The sequence below is a fragment of the Plectropomus leopardus genome, chromosome 10 (genome assembly GCF_026936395.1).
Source record: "Plectropomus leopardus strain MGB_pleo_1.0 chromosome 10, ASM2693639v1, whole genome shotgun sequence".
Classification (NCBI taxonomy): Eukaryota; Metazoa; Chordata; class Actinopteri; order Perciformes; family Serranidae; genus Plectropomus; species Plectropomus leopardus.
The window spans coordinates 25,231,872-25,247,924 of record NC_142185.1 but is presented as its reverse complement, the minus strand read 5'-3'; the positions used below and the strand labels follow the sequence as shown (position 1 = coordinate 25,247,924).

General features: G+C 39.1%; 1 protein-coding gene across 1 annotated transcript in view; it reads left to right on the top strand.

Annotated features, from left to right (window-relative positions):
- Positions 1 to 440: 440 nt before the first annotated feature.
- The window catches only part of mgat4a (alpha-1,3-mannosyl-glycoprotein 4-beta-N-acetylglucosaminyltransferase A), a 43,867-nt gene continuing 28,254 nt past the window's right edge, over positions 441 to 16,053 (top strand). The window contains exon 1 of the mRNA XM_042494458.2: positions 441 to 1,229. Within this exon, the coding sequence (XP_042350392.1) occupies positions 1,136 to 1,229 (94 nt within the window). The 5' untranslated portion in view covers positions 441 to 1,135. The remainder of the gene's footprint in view (positions 1,230 to 16,053) is intronic.

The window sequence follows — 16,053 nt, the reverse complement described above, 5'->3', positions numbered from 1 at the left end:
ACCACAGGCCAACCCACAGGTGGGTTTTATTTTGAAAGTTGTTTTCTGAAGACCCACTTGTGCAAACCTTTAGTTTGTTGTTAGGTAGTTATGAGAAAATAACATATCTACATATCTCTCTCTCTCTCTCTCTCTGTCTTTATATATATACTGTATATATACAAATTTTACCAAAACTATTGATCTATGCAAATCGTATAGCTCGTGCAGCTAATATCTAATTAGTTAAACCCTTATGTGTGTTCATACTTGTGTCTATTTTTCTGGTTTTTACCTACTTATGTCATTAAGGTAATTTATAAATGTCTGGATCGGCCACTAAAGTAGCTCAAAATTGATAATAAAAAGTATTCTACATCTATATCATCCTTAATTATTTAAAACTCACTGCTGCTCTCCCTTTCACACCAGTTGCCAAATATCGCGCGACTACGTTGAGTGTTTTAGTGAAGCCGTTGATCAAAAGTTACCTCCACATGAACGACAAAGCTGCCGTCATTTCCACAGATAGGAAAAGACAGCATTGCTCTCCTGTCAGAAAAATGTGCTACAGTCGCTGCGTTGACGTGAATCTCGGCTAGTTGGCAACACGCCGCTGCTTTTTAATTTTTTTTTTTGGTAAATTCATCTGTTGCCAGTTGAAGCGGAATCAACGTGATTTGAGGCGTTGCCTTTCGGATACCGTCAGAGAGCGAACAGCCTATCCCGGAGGATCCAGCGTCACACACTCGAAATGCCGTCTACTTGTAACTTGTAGCTAACGCCTGGCTCTTTAAAATACAATGGATTGAAACGGCAGCTAGCTTGTTTTTATTTTAACCGACCATGTAAGCTGTCTCGTCGGTGGGTATCAGTTGACTCGTGACTGTAGGACGGTTACAGGAGGAGCCAGCAGCCCTCCGAAACAACGACAAGAAAAAGACGCACCGAGACTGAGGATACATCCGAGCACAGGGCTGAAGTCCGTGCTCACAGTCCGGTTAACTGCCGTTTTTCACAACCGTTAGACGCCCCCCGTATGCCGGCGCCTACGCCCGTCTCGACACCCTGAAGGCAGAGAGAGACGGAGGGAGGGAGGCAACGGCAGCTCCGGGGTCCCCGACACTCAGCCGAGGAGAGGCATCGCTGAAATGAGATGAGGCTCAGAAATGGAACTGTGGCCACTGCGATTATTTTCTTCACGTCTTTCCTCAGCCTGTCCTGGTACACAGCGTGGCAAAATGGCAAAGGTAGGTGAAATATCATCTCGGCTACCACACGCATATTACTGGCTTTCAGAAGAAGAAGCTGCGAGGCCTCGTTAAAAAACATGAAGCTGACGTGGGTCCAGGAGCCTGTCGTAGGACAGCAGGTGTTACCGACCACCTCGGGACCTCATCCAGTTTCAGCCAATTTGTACCAACAGGCAACGTGACATGCTTTGCATCATTGTACACACCACACAGTGGTTGCCTAAAGTCATTTGTGCATTGTTTTTCTAAAGTGATCTATGCGTTTTACACTTTGACAGCATGGCAGATGATGTAGTCAGTCACACTGCTCCATCTCCACACTGTTGTGTTTCAACCTCAGTCAAGTGAAGTCAGTTTAACCCCTTAAAACCTGGATCGACACCACTTTTCTTGTGCTGCATTCAGACGTCTTTAACGAGTATTTAAATCTTTGAACCCGTACAGATTGGTAATTTCTTTTGGAAACGTGGAGAAAAAGGCAATTAGCAATTTGGCAAGAGGTGTTACACAAATTATAAGAGATAAGTAAATTAGAAAATTAATTTTTTTTTATAAACGCTTGGGACATATATCCCCCAAAGTCCATCTATAATTCTGTTAACTATATATCTGAAAATATTTTACAGAATTATTATTATTGTAAATTGTTATTGTTTTTACTTTGTTTAAATTCATTTGTTTTTTTCTTCTAATTTTTAGATAGATTTCTTGTACTTTTTTTACACATTTTTTTTTTGCTTATTTTTGGTTATTTCCTTTTAAGTTGTGTATTGCCTTCTTCCCATGTCTTTGGAAAGAATCCAAGCCAATTGGCTCAGGTTTCAAAGGGTTAAAGCACCAGACAGCACAGTTTGCAACACTGTTGGATTAACAAACAAATCATTCAATGCCATTTTGTTTTCTGTAGAACCATTTAACAGAGAGTTCAGATTTTTTTTGTGTACGAGGCCCATAATCAGTGTGTAACACACAGTTTGGAGAAGCAGTCTAGAGTCAAACACAGAAGCTAAGCAGTGCACTGATGTAGATTGGGGTCAGCAACAAAACATAAACACCTGATTCAACCTGAAAAAAAAAAATCGGTCACAGTTTAAGAGTAAACTATATGGACAGTATTTCCACTGGTTGACCTTTCCATCACACTGCCTGTTCAGTCCCTTATCTATGCTCTTGTAAAAGCCACCACACTCCATTGATAAAAACAAGTAAGCACACTGCAATTCATGACCAGCGTGTGACAGCAACATGTGTTCACACCTACAGCGTCATTGTTATAACTACTTTATTTCCACAATTAAAAGTACCTACTCCATTCATTTATGAAGCTGTATAAGCCCCTGCATTTTCAACAGCACTGTCCTGCAAGTGGTTCACATTAAAATGCTTGTGTCAACAGCTGCAGGGCTTCTGTCAACAGAAATTTGTCAGAGTGCTTGCATTTTGAAACGGAAACAGGAAAAGTTTAGTAAAACAGATATATTTGCATTCCCTCACCTCTTTGACAGATAAACACATTGAAACTGTAGGTGTCACTCAGAGAAAATCAGCTAAGTGGAACCTGAACAGCACAGAGTCACGCCGGCAGTGTGGCTGCTCTAACCTGTTAACAAGGGCACTGAACAAAAAACAGTTTTTGCAGAGCTCTTGCGCTGCTCACGCAGGCATTGTGGCCCGGGCGTTATTGTGTGACTTCCAAAGATTGCCTTTTAAGTGCCAAAATTACACAATAACAGAAAACTAAATAACTGATAAAGGCAGTGGGAGACCAGCAGCTCCTGTTTTCAACCATGTAAAATGACTTTTTCTCAATGGAGTCTGGCTTTGGAAAAAGGCAATACAATGGCTTAATTTTTCCAGCAGAAATTGCTGTCTTACATCAAGGTAAAGCAGTTAAAATATTGAATTTTGATAAGGCTGAGCTTTATTTCGATGGTTAAAATATATTTTGTTGCTGACCCCCACCCACAGCAGTTCATTGGTTAGCTTCCATGTCAGACTTAAAGATGCTTCTCCAGACGGGGGACATGCTGACTGACATCTGTTGAATGTAATATACTGATATACTGTCTGTAGATAAGTACCTCATACAACCTCACCTCCAAAAACTGAACTGTTACTTGAAGGCATTTCCTCTGAATATTGTCTAGGTTTTTTTTTTTTTTACCTTTCCTGTAAAATATGATTGCTCAGGATTACACAAGTGTGTTTCGGTAATGTAGAAGGGCAGAGTGTTTACTTGCCAGGGTTAACCCAAACCATGTGGGAGGGTTAAGGGCCTTAGCCACTTCTTATCAGCAGAGTGTAAATAATTGCAGCCTTTAGATAAATTCCAAGCCAAGGCTTCATGTTGTGATTACTGTGGAGCTTATCAGGTTGATGAAATAGTTTCCTTTAAATGGAGTCCAATGAATCCAGGTACTAGAGCATGCTAGATGAAAGTGCGTGTGTGCTCAGCAAAGGTCAAGCGACGATGCCCTCTACTCTGTCTCTATCACCTGTTGATTCAGTCCAGTATCTGTCCTCAGAACGGGGATATTGAAGGCAGATTCTTGTGTTAAATGTGTTTTCAAGAGATCCGAACAAACCCGATAATTGGCAAGTATTTTTCCGAACAGGAGGCACCCTTTTATCTGTACCTTAAAGTTATTATATCACCATATGGGGAAATATGCAACTTTTGAAACATTAAGTAGATAAATACCTTTTTTTCACCGATTTCAAAGGAGCTACAACCCATACGTTTGACGTGCGTTTAAACTTAAATTGTAGCAGCCTATAAATTATGATTTAGAAGATGTGTTTGGTTTGCCTTAATATCTTAAAAAAACTTGGACTTTTTAAGGATGCTTAGTTGTTTTGTTTTTTTGTTGTTTTTTTTACAGCAGACTCGCCACAGTGGGACAATCACAGGTCTAACTACTAACATTAACGATGGATCTGCTGTATTCAAGTGTCCCAGTAAACCATGACAGTGAGCCAGCATGCTGGCTGAAGCAGAAATGGAATCCAGCCAACATCATTTTTATTATTTGCTCCAGTGCTTTTCTTACTGTGACATGCCAAAATGTCTCCAGTGAAAAAGGCAGAGCAAACTCAAAACTTGATAGACCTTTTTCACAGCTGACATTTTGAGTTGTCATTGTAGGAAATGCACAGATGAAATTGATAACATTAAAAATGGCTAGATTAGTTTAAGTGTCCCAGTCAGATGTTCCAGTAAGCCAACATAATCAATAATGTTATTAAATATACTCTCTGCTTTTGCTATGACATGGCAAAATGTCTATGGCGAAAAAGGTCTACGGGGCATCCCTGAAGAAAACCTTGTGTTATACGCCTGTAACACTACTCAACAAAAAAGCAGATTAATTCTTGCTCATGCACAACTGCAAATAGTAGGCACTATTGCAAATAGTATTGTGGATTTGATTATGGTTTTATGTGTTTATATCTTTACTCAATGCAGGTACAATACAAAATATATTTAAGGGTTTTATTTATTTATTTTTCTATGTGTTTATTATGTCTGTGGTGTACCACTGTACTGCCATCTTTGACTTTGTACTGCCTCAAGTTGATTGCAGTTTGGTGTAGCACTATTGCCCAATCAAAATTTCTCTCTGGGGCCTTTAAAGTATCTGCTCTCTTTTTTTATTTGCTAGCTTGAATACTGCTTATGTGTTATCACTTAAATGAAGTGTTTTCTGTTTGGTCAAATGAAGCATAAAGAAACAAGCTGCAAGTATAATAAGGCTGGAGGTTATATAAAACAACATAACTAAACTAAGAACAAAGCAGAAGTTTCCTTGGAAGGCCAATCCAGCTATCGTTAAAGGGCAAAACTATAGTAGGCATTTAGATATGTTTAAGGTATCAACCCAAATAACCCAGAACCAGGAAGTATTAAGACCTCTTTGGTCAAAAGCTACCTTCATTTGATCCTTTTTGCATTGGATCAGCACACTTCCTGTTGCTGCCACTCTCCTTGACGAATGATCAGTTCAGCATCTGCTAAGTTAGCATGAGCTAACACACCGTTTGTTGGGAACATTAAATGTTCCCGACAAACTCAGACCAGCACTGACACGCCTTGACTCTGTTGTTAAGCCCGTTAATAACTATTAGGTAACACTAGCCATGTGATGCTAACATTTAGCCCTGTCACTGTGTGTGGAAGTGACTCTCTGTCTTTGGTGCAGAGCTCAAGCTTCCACAGCAGCAGCTGCAACCAACACAGTCTGATGTGGTGAAGTCAAGCACTCCATATTTGATTGAGTTGGCAGTTCAGCGTGCTGAGAAGCCACCAAAACATTAGAAACTATGCTATTAGCTGCCAAAACATTAGAAACTATGCTATTAGCTGCCAAAACATTAGAAACTATGGCTATACTACATACCAATCCATTCACATTACGGGTATTAAATGAAATACTTGGTTGGTATCACTATCACTGTGAGGGTAATGGCACTGGTATCATAATTTTTGAATGATATCCAGCCCTACATAAAGACAACATCTACAAATTAGAATTAAAATAAACATTTTTTTAGTGTAGTGTTTCTGTATTGTCTGTAAATGCAACAAGCATAACTTTTGTTTATTGGGAGCGTTTACTTCTTGAGTTCAGCCTCTGTGTTTTATTTGCTTTTGTTTTGTTTTCTTAAGCTTCAGCACACTGAGCAATTTGTTTAATCAAAGGTTCATCTCAGTTTTGGACCACAAAAGTCTCATGCTTCTGGGGGTAAACAGGATGTGAACAGTAATAAGGATGTCTTTTTGGCGTTTTAGTAAAAGCTAGAGTATCGATTTATACCATAAACTCTGGGCAGCATTTGTTTTTGTGAAGGCCACTGACACAAATGGCTCTCATTCTGTGCTGAAAAGTTGCATTATTTGTGCACAACACTGGGCTGTTTTCTTTTAGTGACAAAGATCCAAAGTAACACTAAGTACTCTAGCTAGACACTAAAGACTTCTTTCAAAGGTCCCAAAGAGAATACAATTTAGTCACTTACATGCTTGCAGAAAATGATTTTGTCACTTTAAGATGCCTGAAGCGGATATCAGTCTGTCTTTATCTTGTATTTTAGTATTGTAACTGCAGGCTGCATAAAACTCTGATTAGTGTGTAGGCTTTTCCTGCATCAACATCACAAGCTCTATCTTGTAATGCACTGGCTCCTCAGCTTTCTGTGCTTATGTTGTTACTTGTCTTAACATCAGATGCAAGAATACAGCTTTTCTGGCTTTCTTTTCTTTTTCTTAACACATGAGGCTCTTTCATGTGCCGTATCATTGCTCCCTGCAGTTATAGATGGCTTCTTCTCTTGATGCTGCCCGGCGTGGGTGTTTAGAGTGTGCTTGGCCTCAGGCGTTGAGTCATTCTGAAAATGAAAAAATTCTAAAACTTGTTCCAGTAGTTGTATACAGAAAACAGATCTGTATTAAGGCTCTTGACTGTGTTGTTTAAATCAGTTAATGTAGTTTATAAGACAGTTGTTTGAGCTGCTATTGTGGTGGAGAGGTAATCTTGGGCAACATTTTTATTTATTTGTATTTTTGCCTAAGCCTTTGCTTCCGACAGCTTGTCTTGTTCCTGGTCACTTGACTGCTGTGAATGAGAGCTGTGCCAGTCAGCTGTCCAAACACTCCATGTTGAATGACTCTCCAGAATGTGTACTTCTCTGTCAGAGTCCGCCTCATCCCCCAGTGAGAGGCCGCTCTCTGGTATCTCCCTGGTTATATCTCAGATAGACCTTAACTATCTTGTTAGTACTGGATAGATATGAATAATAATGTAGGAGTGTGAGATGCGGGTGGGACAAAACGTTGACGTAGTGTGATAATTCCATTTGCAATAGGTTAAGATAAGACAAACACACTTGATGAAGACAACCCCATCTACAAGAACTCCCTCCTGACCGCAAAGTACACTGTTGTCACAACAAACACGCATTAGCAACCTTAGTTGTTGTCAACCTTATGTGAAGAAAATGGCGCTTAACTACCATTACCACGTTATGCCACCACATGTTGCTTTTAAAAATAATTTTCCGCCTTCATCGTAGTTAGAGTAACTTAGATAATTGTATTCAGGAAGTTCAGGAAAATCAAGATCTCTTTTACAGGCATTATCCTCAGTATCACAGCAAGATGAGTCAGCCTCACAAAACAGTCAGCACCGACACATACTCTAATTAAAACAGTCACAAGTTTTCTTAAAATATTTGTAAGGAGAACTTTGAAATGCCAAAGAGGAGTGAGTGTTTCTGACTTAACTTAACTGTTTTGTGATTAATTACAGTAGTTAGGGGACTTTCTAGATGTTTCCTAATGATTAACCTCCCTGACGTTTAAATTAGGAGTTGACAGATTATCAGCCTGGCCGATTATTGGAACCAGTATGTGGCATTTTGACAATTACCTGTATCAGCATTTTATTTTAATGATCGCTGATAAAATTAATTAATGAAAAACTAAAAAGAAAGTGTCAACATGGGAGTAACTTTTTTGTTGTAAAACCTGAGGGAGCTATTTAAATTTATTATTTTTTTCACTGAAAATTTCACTTGACTTTGTAAAAAAAAAGTTGGTGGGAACTTTCTGTATATGATGTTGAACTTATCAGTTTTGATTGAACATTTGCTAAAGACATTTAAGCAAAGTTTTGTGTTGGTGTTTGTTATGTTCCAAATTCTAATTATTGACAGAAAGATTTTAAATTGTATTGTAAATGCAACCAGTTCCAGATACTGGTTATCTGTCTCATTAACTACTAATAATCGTTATCGGCCCTGACAAAACAATATCGGTCGACCCTTGGTTTAAGAGGTAGTATAGCTATGTGTGAAAGCCTCATCCTCTGCATTATCCCTTGTGGTTGCTGAGGTGGATGTTGTGTCAGAGTCAAAGTTTCCAAATGATCCAAAACGGCAATATATTTCAGTAATATGTAGCTGTAAGCTAACTGGTTCACCTCGCCATTTTTCGACAGGTGCCACACAGTGGTTTTGAGTTAGCAAGCTATTTTCAGACATACGTGGGGGTGGGGGGTGTTTGTGACAGCAAATGACCGTTTTCATTTTTATTTTTAATGTGTGTTTCCCCTTCTTTCATTCTGCATCCCCCTCTGAATATCTAGATTTTTCAAGGTTATCGCAGGTCGATTAATGCAGTATAGGCAGAGCTCTTCATGAGTCTGTTTTTTCCTTAGCATGAAAGGAAATTGTAACTCGTGGGCTAAATCAGATTGGATTAGATCAAAGGAAGCAGCTGCTGAGAGTGAATGCAAACTTATAGCCCTCACAGAATGACCTTTTTCTGCTGCTCCATCTGTGCCCAGAGTACACTCTTTGCTCCGGGATTTTAGTGCAATGCATAACCAAACAGTAAATATGTTTCAGTGGAGCTCCTAATGAACAGTCCGGCCACAAATATTGAAAATCTATTTGTAGCAGCTGATGTGTTCATCATGGCGTGCTGCCATAAATAAATGAATATGAGGGAAAATCTATGATGTACTGTATGTTGAAGCCTTCTACCTGCAAGTGATGATCATCCATCCGGACTTTTCATATAAATCCCAGAGGTGAATGTGATACATACAGTATCTTGAAAATGAATTAAATGCCACTCTGGTGACTGGCATTCATTTATTTAAGTTTAGAATGAGCACACAGTGTATAGTGAATTGCACCATGTGTTTCCTCTTGTTTAAGAATCCAATACAAAACTTTATTTTTAGGTATGCTATAGAAAGGTTGTGTTCCAGATGTTTTTACTGGCAATTACTTTGGTTGTATATTGATATGGATAAGTTGTGAGTGTATTAGTGCTTCCACTTTGATTTCCAGCTCTGATTTCACACTGTTTCAAGTTGCTTATTGTTTTAGCATTTTCTGAGAGATATACATCGTTACTAAGCACAAACACTTCCTTTTTTGCAAATGTGACTTCCTCTTCCTCTGTGTTTTAAGGCATGGTTTTCTTCCATCATCACATCATTGCAAACACAATGGGCCAAAAATAGCACAAGTGATTGCAGTGAAAGGGGGCATTTGAGCCGGCAGATAAGGAAGGTGTTAGGCAAGATACATGGTTTATTAGTTAGAATGGGAGCTTGCGCATTGTGTTTTTTCATTTGCAGTGTCTGGTCGTATATATGCGTGTGTGTGTGTGTACATTTGCTTTGTGTGCACTGTGGGGCAGGGCAATCTGCCAGACAACTCCTAAGTGGCCTGGAAGGAAGAGGAGAGCAGAAAGGCCAAATCTTAAAAGAGAGAGGATAAGAGGAGCCTGAGGTGGGCTATATGATGGAGAGAAAGGATGAGAGTGCTGACAAGGCAGTGAGACCGTGGGATAAGTTATTTTTTCTTCTTCTTCTGTATTTTGTACCCTGCTTAGTCACACACACACACACACATACCCACCTTCCTTTATCCCAGACAGCCTGCACTCTGTCCAAACAGGAACAGGCGTCTTCAGCGGCCAGTGAGTTAACAATCACTGCCGTTTCCCACCTCGTGCTTCTGCTCACTTCCTGCATCCCACGCTGCTATTCATTCATTCATTCATTCATGCATGTTGCTTCTGTTTTTCTGCACAGAATTCCCAGACGGCACACAGTGTCTCCTCAGTGTCAGTGAGGAGAGATGGCGACTGTTTCGTGCTCTAACTGCTCTCTGCTGATTAATCTGTGGCAGATGCTTGCTGTTCAAGGATCAGTTTGTAGTTTGTCTGTGTGGATGTGGTCATGCATACCTACAAGCATCGTGACAGCTGTACTCAAGGCCATAGCCTTCTCCTTTACCAAAAATGAGTAGTTAAGGAGGTTAAGGCCAGAAATATTTTGCAAGAATTCATAAATTTTGGGCTGCACACAAGACAGTCCATGCAGACCTTCCGTAGTATGTAGAGAGGACAAAATTCATCATGTGAATCTTTGTGGCCATGCAAATGTGGCGTTAAATTTTAATTTATGGTCAGACTTCACTTAGTTTCCTACTGTTGCTCCTTAACACATTGTTCATCAGCCAGTGTAATTCACTGACAGTTGTATTAGTGTTTCACCAAATGACTTTTCAAGTGATTTCACTGTCACAGAAAAATTTCCAGTGTTGGAATAATAAATTTAATAAATATACCTCCTGAAACCTGCGCTAATATACTAGTTTTTGTTGAATTATGTGAGAATATAGTAAGGGCTCCAAATACATTTTTATTATCTCTGTGTAAGCGATTGTCCTCATTAGTTATTCGTTGTTAAAATGACAGAATGACGTGTAAATGCCCATCACAATTTCCCAGAGCCCAAAGCGACATTTTCAGAGTGCTATTTTTTAGCTTTTAAAGCTCAGAGGTATTCAGTTGTCTATCATATAAACAAGGGAAAGCACAAAATCTTCACATTTGTGATCATTTCAGAAGCTGGAAGCAGTAAATGTTCGATATTTTTGCTCAGAAAAATGTCTGAATATATTAGATGATTGTCAAAATGGTTTCAGGTTCTTTTTTTTCAATCCACTCATCAGTAAATCAGCTCTAAAATTAACTTTTGTAGTGGGCCCCCTGGACTTCTGCTTGATATCATTATACAATTGATTGGTGACATCCCAGAAAGTGCAGTTTACAAAAAAACTGAAAGCCTGGCCGACAGAAGCCCTACATGAGCCAAGTGGAGCCAGAGGAGTGGAAGTAAGCAGAGCTGGGCCACGCTCTCAGCTTGGCGCTGTCAGGCAGCGTGCTCTGCCACAAAGAGACACAGCAGGCTGCAGGAGCTTATCATGACTTACAGCACAGTAAAGGGGGAAATGTGGGTGGAGGTCAGGAGAAACAATGAGCCCATGGTGAGAAAGCAAAATGAAAAATCTGGGTTGGAAAGTTGCCAAGAGGGTACATATTAGTCCAGCTTCTTTTGATACTGCTTCACTTTTTGACCCCACAACCCCTCACGTTGCTTCAAAAGTGAAGTGAAAGGGTTGCGGTGTATTGTGAAGAAAAAAAGGACAGAATGAGATAAAGGTGTGCATTTTCTCTTTCTGCAAACTACAGGGAAGCGTTCAGGGAGTATCACTCGCCTACTCATGGATCGACTTGCACTTCTCCTCAGGAAAATACCACCAAAGATCAATACTACTACTCTGTGTGTGTGCAGTATCATCTATGTGTGTGCTTTTTCTCTGTAAAAAAAGTATTGCATGATTTATACCTAGTGAGACTGTTTAATCAAAAATGTTTAGCTTTAAATTAACTAGTATCACTTAATTTCACATTATTTTGATCTTTTTTTTGGGCCAGTGGATATGAGCATCAGAATACAGTAAGATTCTTATATGACTTTTGTCCACAAGAAATAACTTCTGAGGTGTGCGTATGTCTGTTTAACTTTGGGATGGGATAGCATTTTATTCTATTTTCTGTTGACTTTGCTGACAGACAGCCGGTTAGCCCTGTTAAAGTGTGGAAACATGGCGCCCAGCCTTTGGTCTCCACTGGTCAGCTAATGTAAGCCTTGGCTGCTCTGCACTAGGTGTGCAGACACTGCTCACAGTGCTAACAGAGCTATTTGCAACCGCCCGCCGTGATCAAAACATCTGCCACCAATAACTGAGCTTATATTTTTGAAGCTTGACTGTTCATTAGGAGCACTATTGGAATATATAAACCATTTGCTTATGCATTGCAAGACACCCTTTGGAGCTCAGAGCTTACTCTGGGCACAAATGGAGCAGCAGAACTCCAGACGCAGTGAAAATCAAATTTAATTGTTCATTGCGTTGGGTCTAAAAGTTTGCTTTCACTGGCTCTGTAGCAGCTGCTCCTCTCATCCATTGATCTTATTATCTGTGATTGTATTGGATCCATCCCATGACTCATACTCCACAAGGGGCTGCTGAGGAAAAAACGAACTCCTGAGAGTCCCGCTGGTAATGTATTCAAACGTCAAAGTTTAGACTGGGGATGCAGAATGACAAATGCCAATTGATGTTTAACCATACCATCTCCAGTTTAACTCCAAAAGTCATGTTAGATAAATAATTTGGTATCCATGATCTATTAGAGCTGTTCCCTGAACGGGAGCAAAACCATTTTACAGCTTTTCCTGTTTTTATCTGATTAGTCTTAAATTCATGTTTTGTACCATCTGTCCTCCTTAATACATAACAGCCAGGATAAATGCTTTGTGTTGCACATAGCAGCTGCAGTGTAGAGCCACGTGGCTGGCAGGTGCATCGCTTGAGGATCTTCATACATGCATAATGTATGTGGACATGTTTTGCATACATGTACATCTTATTCATACAGTATGTCTTGCAGGTGGAGTCTGTAGCTGCGAGTCCTTAAGAAAAGGCTCAGTGATGTAGCATCTTTTCAGCAATCTAAACAAGTTTAAGTACTGTTTAATTAGTTAAGGTTGCTTATTTTTGTAGTCCATTGTAAATAAAATCTGAAGTGCTTTTGAGGTGAATTGGCTTTCTGTCAGTACTCTGAGACAGTCTGCTGAGGTGGAAATTAGGTGGGGAAAAAGTATTTTGATAAATGGGACTTCTGGCAAAGTGCCTGATTCACAGTTTATATAGGGTGCATTAAAGGAAAGAAGGACAAAGATGTTCAGTTTACATGGACTCAGGATGATCATTTTGGCTGAACACCTAATAGCTTCTTGAGAGAAACAGAAAATACAACTGTGTTGTCATCTGCAAAGCAAATTGTAACATCCACATTTCCAAGAAAACTGAATTCTCTATAAATGCTGGATTTTTCAGAATATCTGCCTCCACCAGTCTGTGGTATATGACGGTAACAGTTTGGGCTGGAAGGCCACAGGACATGCCTCACTAGTTTCTCTGTAGCGCTTTAAATCTTTTATCCAATTCTTGCCAAGTTCTGTAGCACTGAGGTCTAGACAGTTGGCAGGCAGTTTCCATAGTTTAAAGGAAAAGTGCAATATTTTGAGTGAGAGCTTATTTAGTCTTTTGTGAAGAGTTAAGAGACAAGATTGATACTACTCACGCCTTGTTACTGCATAGCTCTCTGTATATATGTGAGTCAACTAAGTCCATCTATTCTTGTGAGAACCTCCGTGATGTCTAATGCATTTTCTAAACTCCTTTAGTTTTTTGTTTTTTTGGTCCAGAATTGCCTCGAGTATGTTGAAAAAATTGAACTTTGTGGCAGAGTTTGGACAGACCATATGTGTTTTGCCACAGAAAATTGGCATAAACATGAATGTGCAAACAGATTGATGAGTGTAATACAATAATAGATGTGTTACATAGTGCATGCATGGTGGATCATATGTCTTTTAAAAAAATATTTCACAAAACTGGCTATACACCTTATGGGTGAACCTCCTCATTTATTTGTCGCGATGCATTAAAGGTCCTATTTTTGTCCCTGTGCTTCTCCATGCAAATATTCTACAAGACTGGACGGCTAAAAACACTAAAAATGAACTATTGTGCTATTTCGGTGGTGAAGTTTTTATCCATTGATAAGAAGTTGCATTTTCTTTCTCCGGACATTAGAGGTGTGCGTAAAAACGGACACAAAACAAAAGTGTATTGAAAAAAGGCCTCATGTCTGTATGGCAAATAGGAAACTCTGCTGGCTAACTAAGCTTAGCATAAAGACCTGAAACAGGGAGAAACAGCCTGTCATTTTCTGACATTTTCTTGTAAAGGCACATTGTTGTAGAATTCTTCAAATGTCATGTTTCAGTGAGCACGGAAAACAAAAACGCTCTTTATTCTCATTGTGTTGGACTGGCAGCAGAACTCCAAACCTCAGCAGATAAAACCAAAACCATGGCTAGAGTGAGCTTTTTTTTCTTTGGTAATTTGGGTTAAGTCACCCCCAAGCAGAATTTCCTCTGAACAGCTGGTGAATCATCTGTAGTTCTAGTAAACTGTAGCTCAGCTTCCATTTCAAGGACAATTAATCACCATGTAGGGAAACAGCTCAGTTAAATGCCTCTCTTTGTGTTTTCATTGTACATTATTAAGAAATCAAAGTGTTTTTTATACGGCATATAGCATTTTAATATAATTCAAACACCATGTTAACATATAGGTAAGGTTTGAGTTCTTTTTTTTTATATAGAAACTAAGTGTGTGTATATATAGTAAAATAGGGGTTAGGAGATAAAGCATTTTTTTCAGCTCATAGGCCAGCATTAACTATATGTATTTCCTGGTTGTTTGTGAAGACATTATTTGGTATTGATTGTTTCATTGGTGAGTTGAGTATTTCACAGTGAAAATGTGCTGGAAAAGTGAAGCTTTAAGGAGGAGATCTGAATATTATGTGCTGCAACTCTCTCACTCATGCAAACATAAACTGCACAAGTCCTTCATCAGCACTCATGAACCTGCAGTCAGCAGCATGCATCAGCAACAGAGAGCGAGGTCAAGGACAAGATCGCTGTGAGGGCTTTTGATGAGCTAATGGATTGACTGATAAAACTCTTTACACCCTGGTGAGTTCAGGGTTGATTTCTGTAAAGTATTTCTCAGCACTAAGATCATCCTCGTCCTCTCTTGTGAAGTGCAGAAGACGGGAGTTTGAAGAGCTATGCAGTCGAGCTTATGCTGTCATCTCTCTTTGACATCCAGTCTACAAATACTTTAACGCTGTTACTGAGGTCATAGTGAGTAAGCACAGTGTCATAACAACCACAGCAAGCATGTTGTGATTATGAATCAACAAGTGCTTTTAAATACTGTTTACAAAAGAGAGCTTTAAGTACATGTTTGAGGCTACAGTTGCTAAGTTTTATTAAAAAAATAACTTTGTGTCAAATTTGCTAAAACTGTCACTATATTCTAAAGATGGTACATGAGACAGATAGTCTCTGAAAACAAATCATGTCCATCCTCTACTGCATCTAATGGCATTTGCAAAAAAATCAGACCGAGGAGTCTCTGATGCAGTTGTCAATCACGTCAGTCACTGCTGTTGAACTGCAGTCAAACTGTCAAATTAGGCAGCACTGATGAAGTTTGAATCAAGATTATGTTATTGTATTGACTATTTCTGGCCTTAAATGATTTCAGAAACATATTTTAGTGTACCGTTTAGCTGTAGAATGAGAGTTTGTGACCCAGCTACCATGCTGAAAGTCAGAACAAAGCACTGCCCACCGGCTGGAGGAAGCTCTCTCACCTTTATGTTTATGGGAGCTTAATTAAGAAAAAAAGAGATGGGAAGCTTACATCAAGACTTAACCTAATACAGGATTCTTACAAGATCTTGAGGAGGTCTACACACATCTGTATTAAGTTAAAAAAAATTCCATTTAAAACCTAAAGTCAGAAAGCTCTTTGTCTCATCTAAGTTCAACGTGATGGCTGGAGCCAGTTAACTCAGCAAAACATTTGGTGCCAAATTTGCAACAGTCAGTTTTGATACCAATTCTCAGCACAGGTGGAAAACTGATAAATAGGCTAGATCAAAGTGGTTTTTTTTTCGCCATGTATGCCCAAGTTGATGTTTCTGCAATAGATTCAGTGAATGTATCAATTTATATTATTTTTAAACAGACTGACTTTTTATTTTAAGCATGATGAGTAGCTCATTTTAGTCTACTTCATGTTATTATCCAGTAGTTCAGTTACAGTCAATGGGAGTATTTAGTTACATTATATACAGTTACTAATCAGAATATTGGCAGTTACAAAGAGGTTACATCCGACTCTAACATTTGGCCTGCTGCTTTGTAACTTTTCACCTAATTTTGGACAACTTTTCAGCTTTATTGCCTAGTTTAAAACATTTGTCATAAAAATAATCAAAAAGTAATCAAATGTAATAATTTTGGTT